This window comes from Pyrgilauda ruficollis, unplaced genomic scaffold, assembly GCF_017590135.1.
Source record: "Pyrgilauda ruficollis isolate IOZ18807 unplaced genomic scaffold, ASM1759013v1 scaffold127, whole genome shotgun sequence".
Taxonomy (NCBI): domain Eukaryota; kingdom Metazoa; phylum Chordata; class Aves; order Passeriformes; family Passeridae; genus Pyrgilauda; species Pyrgilauda ruficollis.
In genome coordinates, this window is record NW_024511099.1 from 919,081 (window position 1) to 928,789 (window position 9,709).

At 66.1% G+C, this 9,709-nt stretch overlaps 2 protein-coding genes across 2 annotated transcripts; both read left to right on the top strand.

The window, feature by feature from the left end:
- Nucleotides 1-921: 921 nt before the first annotated feature.
- On the top strand, nt 922-1,819 carry ID1 (inhibitor of DNA binding 1, HLH protein). Its single transcript, XM_041458251.1, has 2 exons — nt 922-1,304; nt 1,496-1,819. Exons 1-2 carry the CDS (start codon nt 984-986, stop codon nt 1,535-1,537), a joined length of 363 nt encoding a protein of 120 aa, XP_041314185.1. The 5' UTR covers nt 922-983; the 3' UTR covers nt 1,538-1,819.
- A 3,081-nt stretch (nt 1,820-4,900) lies between these two features.
- On the top strand, nt 4,901-9,124 carry LOC121348621 (bactericidal permeability-increasing protein-like). The gene is made up of 15 exons (XM_041458352.1): nt 4,901-5,048; nt 5,280-5,394; nt 5,485-5,613; nt 5,696-5,851; nt 5,982-6,045; nt 6,160-6,220; nt 6,397-6,488; nt 6,574-6,807; nt 6,903-6,962; nt 7,379-7,546; nt 7,761-7,828; nt 8,108-8,150; nt 8,319-8,382; nt 8,461-8,537; nt 8,615-9,124. The coding sequence occupies exons 1-15, from the start codon at nt 4,901-4,903 to the stop codon at nt 8,654-8,656; spliced, it is 1,521 nt and encodes a 506-aa protein (XP_041314286.1). The 3' UTR covers nt 8,657-9,124.
- The last annotated feature ends 585 nt before the right edge of the window (nt 9,125-9,709 follow it).

A 9,709-nucleotide genomic window follows, 5' to 3' on the forward strand; every position in this document is an offset into this window, starting at 1 on the left:
GACCTCCACGGGTTTCCCCCCGCGGCAGGACCGTGCTCGCAGCCCCCTCCCCGCGCCGCCCCACGCACCCAGCGCTCGACCCCTCTGCCCGTCCCTCGGGGGGACCCGAACCTGGCGCCCCCCGCCCCGGCCGCCGCCACCGAGCAGCTCTGCGGGAGTTTGGGCCCCGGGAGAGGTGGGGGGAACGGAGAACTCTGAACTTGGGGCGGGGGGCGCGGAGCTGTCCCCTGTGGGGATGCCCCTGGTCCTGTGCCACCGTGGGACCCCGGCGCCCCGTGTGAGTGCAGATGTTTCCCGGGGGTTCCTGTGATTCCTGGTTCCCGGTGGCCCCGTATCCACGAGAGGATGCCAGTGTCTCCGTGGGGTGTCCCGGTGGGGGTCGCGCTGTCTCCGTGGGGGTCCCGGTGCCCCCCGTAGGGGCTGCAGGTGTGTGTCCCCGCCCCGCCCCCGTCGCCATGGGCACCGCCCGCCCGGCGCCGCGCTGACAGCGCGCGGGGTTTTATGAATGGGTGACGTCACGACCCTGGCGTCTCACGGTCTGAGCCGCCGCGGAGACGGGGGGGCGCGGGGAGTGCGGGGGGGCCCGAGCGCCCGGAGGGGCACCGGGGGCCTGGAGGGGACAAGGGGCGAGCGGGGCTGAGGGGAGCCCGACACCGGGAACCCGCGGGGCAAGCACCCGCGTTAACTGCGGGCAGGGCGGGCGCTCCGCACCGCTGTAGCCTCCGCACCGCCGGCGTCCCTGCCCCGCAGCCCCAGCCCGTCACGGCGCTCTCTCCGCCATTGCCCCTTTAAGACGCTGCCCTTTGGGGCGCATGAATGGAGTGGGCGGGGTTGCTCCATCTTTTTCTGCACTGCCATTGGTCAAGGATCCCCCGTGGCCCCGCCCACCCATCGGCGGTGCTCTATAAGTGGCGCGGCGGGGCGCGGGCTCCTTGTCCGCCCGCCGCGCCCCGTCCCGCCCGCCGCGCTCGTAGCCTCTCGCCATGAAGGTCGCCGCTGTCGCTTCTTCGCCGCTGCCCGCGGGTGCCGGCGGCCCGCTGAAAGCCGTGCGGCCCGGGGAGGCTGCCCGCTGTGGTCCAGGCCCGGGGGTGTCCCCGGTGGCGGCGGAGCAGGCGGCCGCCGCGCTGCTGTACGATATGAAGGGCTGCTACTCGCGGCTCCGGGCGCTGGTGCCGACGCTGCCGCGGCACCGGCGGGTCTCCAAGGTGGAGCTGCTGCAGCACGTTATCGACTACATCTGGGACCTGCAGCTGGAGCTGCAGTGCGGGCCCCCCCGCCCCGCCGCCGCTGGGGACTCCCCCGAGGTGAGTGCGGACCCACGGCACCGGCTCGGACCCGCGCTCCTGGCGGGCAGCACCGGTGTTCGAACCTTGCAATCTCCTTCCCCCGATCCGCGCCCTCTCCTTCCCGGGGGTGTCCCTTCCTCCTGCCCCCTTTCCGTCTCCGGCACCCTCTGGCAAGTACTGACCGGCCGCTTCGTGTCCCTTTCCCGCAGGCTCCGTGCATTCCCGCTGCCGATCGGATCCTCTGCCGCTGAGACCGCTCTGGACCTTCCACGGACATCATCCCCGGGATCCCGGTCCCACCACGGACATCGTCCCCGGGACCCCGTCCCCGAGCACCGCGGCTCACCTGCATCCCTGGCTCCCCGGCGGGGCTGCCCTGGGGGTGCCCCCGCAGCCTGGGCAGGGGTGCTGTGGGCCGGATCCTTCCTTCTCAGATTGCTGAGAGCATTCCCCGTATTGTATATTACAATGATGCTGGAGAATATTGTTCTACAATAGCTGGAGTTTTGTTATTAAACAAGCCCTGATGACCACACGTGCGTTTTCTTCCCGCTCCTCACACCCCCTCCCCTGGGTTTTGGGTGTATTTTGCTCTGGGATTTGTGCCCCATTTAATGGGGAGCAACTTGTGCAGACCGCTGTGGGCTGGGTGGATGTGTTGGGGATACAGGGTCTGGCACCCTGTGGTGGTGCTGAGGAAGGGATTTCTCACGGGCTGGTCCCAGTTCCCTGTGTCCCAGCATTGCCCCCACAAGCCTCTCCCAGTGGTTTCCAAGGGTTTTCACTCCCTGGGCTCAGACGTGGGGTGTTGAGGGTCAGACCCAGGAGGAAAGATTGTTCACACTGTGTCTTCCGTGGTGGGATAATGCAGCAGCACTGGGATGCATCTTCCCGTGATTAGGCACCTTGGTGGGATGGTGACACAGAGGGGACAGTGCTGTGAGCCAGCTGTGGGCTTCTGTGCCCGGATGGGAGTGTGGTTTCCCCATGCCCCTGGACAGTGGTGTGTGTTCACAGCCTGGAATTCCCTTCACTCCCCTGCCCAGCTGCACCACCTGCACCCAGCAGCCTTTCCGAGGCTCCCACGGTTGTTGCTGTGTCAGGGCTGGGGGATTGCAGGGGTGATGATGCAGGGATTCATCCCTGTGCAGGGGAGAGCAGATACAAATCCTGGCTGCTTCTCTCCGTGGCCCTGCCCCTGTGGTTCCTGCTCTTCCTGCTGCAACCCCTGCCTGTGGGGACAGACAACCGCTCGGGACAAGGAAATTGCATCAGGGCTTGTGCAACCCTGAGGGCTGGGGGTGCCCCGGGCAGCTGCCCTTACCTGAGCTTCCCTGTGACTCACAAACACCCCAAAGATCTCTCAGCCTCCTGTTCCAGATCTGTTCAGACCTCCCTGTGGCCTGGCAGGGGACAATTGGGGTGCCTGGAGGGGCTCTTGCTGCTCTGGTGGGACCCTTTAGGCGCTCCCCCCTCCCCAGGGCCCTGCAGCCAGGGGATTTGGGGCTGGAAGGCCTTGAGCAGCAGTGTGTGCACGTATGAGGCTCTGCACACCTTCTGTGTGTGTTTGTGTGCTCACAGCCGTGTGTCCATGCGCCCACTCGTGCTTCCCAGCCCAGCAGATCCCCCGGCAGGGCCTGGGCAGGGGACAGGTGACTTGGGCTGTCAGGACACTGCCTCGCCTGTCCCCCCCTGTCCTGGTTGTGACACAGCAGCAGGGGACACGGAGCGGGGCCGGGGCCTCTGGGTCTCTGTGGATGACCTTGTCCACCCTCGGATGTGTCCCCTCCATCACCCCCCAGGTCCCTTCATGGTCCCCACCGGTGTCTCCTCCACCGCCCGCCTCCCTCCCAGCCCCGAGCGCGGCGCGGACGGGGCGGTGGGTCCCTCTCCCGGTGCCCGCTCGCACTGCACGGCTCGGGCCGCCCTCCTGGAGTAGCCTGGAAGATCCCGGGACAGGGAGAACCGGGACTGGGGGCTCTGCTCGGGCCGGGGCCAGCGCGGGAGGCGCTGGGGCTCTTCCCGTGCCGCGTTCCCCGGTGCCGTCCTTACCTGTTCACTCCCCTGGAGCAGGGGGACAGGGCTCCGTGTGTGTCAGTGTGTGTCCCCACGTCCCTGCCTGACCCCTGTCCAAGCCCTGTGTGCCCCACGACCGAGCCCTCGCGATGCAGCCCTGGCCTCACCCCCTCCCCAGGGGACGCGGGGTGGCACCACCGGGTACCTGGCACAGGAGGGCTGGCAAGGGGCTGCGGGGCCAGCCCGGGCTTGCAGCGGGGCTGGCGGGGCTCGGCCGCCCGCACGTGTCGGGATGCCGGATGCGGCAGCTCCAGGATACACCGGAGAGCCCGAGGCAGCGCCCAGCCCGCGGGCACCTGCGCCCCAACCGGTCCCTCGATGTTTTCCTGGGACCTGATTCATCCCGGAAGGGATTAGGGACGGGGGAAATGGGTGACGCTGTGGTATGACCAGGACCCGGGATGGACACTGGCGTCAGAGCTGGTCCCTGCTGTTCACTGCCACGTACAGTCCCCGGGACAGGGACACGGAGGAGCTGGGACCATGGCAGGACCTGCGGCCCCCGCGGTGTGGGGCACTGCACCCACCCGGCACGGTGAGTGCTGGTGCAGGGCAGGGGCACCCTGGGACAGAGGGGTTGTGCTGGGCATTGGGCTGGGGGTCAGGGTCAGCTCTGGCCTCTGGGGCACTGCTGGGGACACTGGCCACCCCTGCAGCCATGGCTGGTGGCACTGGGCATCCCAGGCCAGTGGGCAGCTGCTTTCAAGGCCTCCATAAGGTGCATTATGTGGGCTGTGTCCCTGTGGTGAGGCTGCCCGTGGGCTCTGTGTGCCCCTGTGGTGCTGAGATGAGGCCCTGGCCCTCCTAGAGGTACCTCTGGGTCTGCCAGGCTGGATCCAGGAGGGCAGCTGGACCCCTGTCATCCATAGCCCACGGCACTGGAGGGGCTCACCCTGGCTGGGGGACGATCCTGCTGATGGTGGCTCCTTCCCCTCAGCTGGGTTTTTCAGAAGGGATTGCACAGTTCTGCTCTTGCTCTGACTGTCCCAGCTTTTCCATCACTTCCTTGGGGGTTGCTTCCCCAGCCCGAACGCCCTGATCCTCACTGAAATGTACACAGGGTTCCCAGGGCCCTTCCCAAAGTGGGAACAGCCGCTGCCCCCCGGTGCAAATGGGTTGAGCCCTGTTTGCCCTGGTGCAGGCCCCCGCCCCAGGACCTGCTCGCTGTGTCCCTGTCCCCACTCCTCATCGCCCCCAGGCAGAGCACAGCTGAAGCTCTCTGTGGCCTTGGCCAGCCGGGTCTCTGTGTGTCCCCCCATGTCCTGTGTCCCTGTGGGGAGCCCCAGCTGGTGTCCCTGGCTGTGTGCACCCCCAGGGTGGGGGCTGGCAGGGCTGGTGTGGGACCCTGCATTGCCCTGCTCCCACGATGGGGTTTCCCCTTTGAGTCACGCGTTGGGCAAGGCTGGGCTTTCGGTGGCCGGAGCACTGTGGTGTCCCCATGTGTGCTGATGTCACCCGGGGCTCTGTGTCCCGATATAAGTCCTGGCTGTGCTGGTGCACAGGGAGGGGGTCTCTACACCTGCTGTCTGTCCCTAGACATGTCCTCTGCTCCAGCCCCCAGGTCCCAGCACCAGCCCCGAGGCACTGTATGGCTCTGCCTCTTGCTCCTGCTGCCCATCTGTGTCTCTGCCACCACCACCAATCCTGGCATCAAGGTCTGGCTGACCCAGAGGACACTGGAGTTTGGTGAGTCTGTGCTCCTGAGCAGGCAGGGGTGGGGGGGACCCGTGGGGGATGATGCCCAGACTGCTAAGGAGGGCGAATGAGGGGAACCAGGGGGTTCCCCCAGGAACGATGGCAAGTCTGCCGGGAATGGAGGATGGAAGCACCATCCTGGTCCTGGCTGCTCACTCTGCTGACACCCCAGGTACCCCAGCCCCTTCCTTGGTGTCACCCCAAATTCCCACTTTGCCCCAGGCCGGCGCTTTGGGCTGGAGCTGCTCCAGTCGATGCTGCAGAAGGAGCACGAGCTGAACCTGACGGGTTCCTACAACACCCCGCTCCTGGGAACTCTCACCTACGCTGTGCCACGGTAGGAGCCACCTGTGGGGTCCCTGTCCATGTCCCTGTCCCCATCCCTGTCTGCACCACAGCCATAAGCACACTTGATTGTGTTGTGCAGGATCCACATCCACGAACTGCAGATGAATGAATCCACGCTGGACTTTGCTGAGGACGTGGGGGTGAGGCTGACGGTGCAGCGCGCCCGAGTCCAGCTCAGCGCCGACTGGGCGGCCCAGCTGGGCGCCGTGTGAGTCCTCGTGGGGACAGGGACAGGACTCAGGGTGGCCCTATGTCCCCGCTGTCCCTGTGCTCACCCGCTGTGTCCCCAGCCAGGACAGCGGCTCCGTGGAGCTCCGCATGCAGGACGTGGCCGTGGCCGCGGTGCTGGGGGTGAGCGAGGATGGCAGCGGCCACCCCACGGTTTGGAGCGCCGGCTGTGACACCCACGGCACCCACCTGCACATGGAGTTTCACCGTGGATACAGGTGATTCCAAGCCCCCTGCTCTGTCCTGTCCCTGGCATGCAAGGACTACTGGTGCCCCAGCCAGGGAGGTGGGCTGGGGAGGCTGGGTGGGTGCCATGAGGTGGTCTGAGCACCCCACTCTGCCCTGCAGCTGGCTCTACAACCTGCTGGCCCCTCTGCTCCAGAGAACCCTGCGGCAGCAGCTGAACAAGCAGGTGGGTGCTCGGCCCCTGTGCCCTGAGGTGTCGGTGTCCCCGTTCCCCCCCAACTCAGTGAGAGGCTTGGAGACCCTCATCCCTGGGCTCGCTGACACCCTGCTCTGCTTCCAGCTCTGCCTCGTGCTCCGCAGGGGCATTGACAGGCTGGACGCTGCCCTGAAGCACATGAAAGGTGGGTGAGGGGACCCCAGGACTGGGGACGGGCAGGGTGGTCCGGGGGGGCTGTGGACAGGACTGGTGCCCAGCAGGGTCTGCAGGACCCCACTGTGGGGCTGGGTCCTGCCAGAGCCAGGCTGTGGGAGGGGGCTGGTGGTCTGACTCCTCCCGTCCACCTCCATGTCCCTGCAGTGTCCACCCAGCTGGACACCATTGCTGCCATCGACCACTCCCTGCTGGGACCGCCAGCCTTCACAGAGGAGTATGGGGACGTTGCCCTCAAGGTAATGTCATCCTGGGAATCCCTGGGCCAGATGTGGGAACAGGGAAGCCTGGCTGATCCTCACATCCATCTGTGTGTCTGTGCAGGGAGAGATCTTCAGGGTGGGCACGTACCAGCAGAGACCCTCAGCACTGCCTGTGGTGCTGCCTGTGGCACTACCCATGGCACTGCCTGTGGCTTTGCCCATGCCCCTGCCCACGACACCGCCCATGGCACACGAGCCCGTGCTGCTCTTGGCTGTCACCGAGTTCGTCGCCAGCTCGGCCGCCTTCACCTACTTCACGGCCGGGGCCCTGCGCAGGAACATCTCCAGTGACATGGTAGGGGTGCCTGGAGAGCAGAGCTGTCCCCACTGGGGTGTCCCCAGGCCCAGCCCTGCTCAGCCCCAGCGCCCTGATCCCTCCCTGCCTTCCAGCTCCCCCGGCGGTTCCCGCTCCAGCTGAGGACCAAGAGCATGGAGGTGTTCTCCCCTCAGGTGAGTGGGATGGGACACAGGGAGAAAGGGACACAGGTGGGACATGGAGTAGGACAGGATGCAGGTGGGATGGGGCATGGGACACAAGATGGGATTGCAGGAGGAACAGAAGATGTAATGGGATGCAGGAGGGATGGGAAAGGGATGGGACATGTGAGGGATGGAATGCAGGAGGAAAAGGTTGCAGGTGGGATGGAACATGGGATGACACAGAGGTCAAATGGGATGCACGAGGGACAGAACAGGGAATGGGGTGCAGTGGAAATGGGAGGGGTTGCAGGCAGTATGGGATGCAGAGAGAAGGGAGCACCCCAGGACAAGGACGTGGGCAGGGCAGTGGTGGGCACACGGGACCTGGGCAGTGGTGGGGGCATGGCCAGCATGGCTCTGTGCCACCCCTGCCCTGTCCCTCCCAGCTTCAGGAGCGCTATCCAGACCAGCCCATGGAGCTGCACCTCTGGGCCCGCCAGCAGCCCCTGCTCTCCTGCCATCCTGATGCCCTGCACGGGACCCTCTTCAGCTCTGCCGAGGCCTTCGTGGTGCTGCCCAATGCCACCCGTGTCCCTGCCTTCCTGCTGAACATCGTGAGTGGCTGCTGCTGCCATGGCTCAGGGAGCCAGGGGACCCCAAAGGAGCTGGCTGGGCCTGGTGTGCCTGTGCTCCTGGTTGGGGCCATGCTGGGTGGCACTGGGGGATACTGGGGCCATGCTGGGTGGCACTGGGGGATACTGGGGCCAGCTGGATGGTGCTGGGTTGCAGGCACTGCCCTGGTCTCTCCAGTGTCTCTTCCTGCTGCAGGATGCCAACGTGACGGGGAAGCCGACAATCAGCAGGAACAGACTCGGGGGCACAGTGAGACTGACAGGGTTAGTGGCCGACCCTGAGCTGGGTCTGAGCTCCCCCAGGACATACCTGGAGGGCTTCTCCAGTCCCCACCTCTGTCCATTTGCCTCCCTGAGTCCCGAATTGCCTGCTCAGACCCCATCCTGCCCCAGTTCATACCTGTGCCAGCTGCCCTGGCAGGAGCTCAGCTGGACCCTCTCTGCTGGGGTCCTGGTCCCACCACGGAGCTCAGCCTGTCCCTACCCTGGGATGGGACAGTTCCCATCCCTGTACCTGGCTCTGACCCTGATCTTGTCCTACAGGCTCCATATAACTCAAGTGGCATCAAACGTGGGCCCAGTGGAGGTGAGTGGCTGTGCCAGGGAATCCAAGGGGAGCCTCGGATTCCACATCACCTTGGGGGGAATCTGGGGTGCTGTGGACCTCATGCATGGCAAGCCTGGCTGAGCCCTGCCTGCAGCATGGACCCTTCTGCCTGTGCTGAGCCGGGCTCAGAGCCTGCCTGTCCCACAGGTGAAGCGTCTGGAGACCCTGCTGAAGTTCGGGCTGTGGCTTTTCGGGGTTCCCCGGGCAAACAGTAAGTGCTGTCCCCGTCCTGTTCCCATCCCACAGCTGCACCAGGGCCATCCCCTGCTATGACTTTGTCTCCCCACAGAGTGGCTCCAGGCTGGCATCCCCCTGCCCCTCCCGCATGGCCTCAGCCTGCTCAGACCCCGGCTCTCACTGCAGCAGGTCGGTGCCACCACTGTCCCCTTACCCCAGGGTCCCCCATGTCCCCCATATCCCTCTCTCACTCTGACTCCCTCCAGGGCTTCGTGCTCATCGCCACGGACCTGCAGTACGAGCCATGAGAGCACCTGCCTCGTGGGAACCCGCCAGCCCTGTCCCCATCACCATCCCGTTGCCACCGTGCCCCCGTGGCTGCCAAAGCGCCCAACCGCGGGAGCCACCGAGCCCATCCTCGGCAGGGATTAAAGGGGAGCGTAGCTCAGCCCGGTGTGCTCTGGGGTGTCTCGGGGAGCCCCCTCACCCTATCTCCAGGCAGGGTTCCATTCCCGACTCCACGACGGGGCATGGCTGTATCCTCTGCTGCGAGGGGCTCCGGCCGTGCCGTGGTGGGGTCCGTCCCCTCTGGGGGGCTCCGGGCGGCTGGGGACGGGGCTGGTGGCCCTCGGGGACTCTGGGGTTCCCTGCAATCCTCACGGCTCTCGTGGTCATGGTGGTCCCTGTGCAGCTCCTCCCGCTGCCCACGGGATGGTGCTCGTGTCCGTGTCCGGGCTCCCACCGCGTCCCGCCGGCCCACGGAGCCCGCCCGGGCCCCGCCGCTGCCCCGCTCCGGGGGTCCCCCGGAAAGGACAGGGGAGGGGGGCTGGGGAAGGCTGAGCTGGGCGCGTCCTGCCGTGAGAGGGATGTGGGGTGGGTGGCTCGGCGTCCCCCATGCTTGTGACATCCCAGAAAAGGCGGAGTGTTTGTGTGGTCCAAACCGCGCCGGAATGAGCCCCGCACAAAGGGAAGGTGCTCCTTTGAAGGGTAGGCCTGGGAATGCGGGGGGCTGTGGGTCCCAGCGAGGTTGAGTCCCCTGCCCTCCTCCTCCCAACGTGACAACGGGTGCTGAGCCCATGTCCCCAAAACCAGCACTCTCAGCCCAGCTGAGCCTGCCCTGGGCTCTCCTGTCCCCATCACCCCTTAGAGCCACCCCACCCCACCACCATCCCTCTGGACCACAGCAAACTGCCCTTGGATCACCCCAACCCTTCCCTGGGCAAGGAGAGGACCTCATTCCCATCCATCCATCCATCCATCCATCCATCCATCCATCCCTCCCTCCCACTGAAGCCAACTCCTTTGGGCCCAAAGTCTCCCAAATTCCCAACGATTGCAAAGACCACAGCACCAGCAGCAGC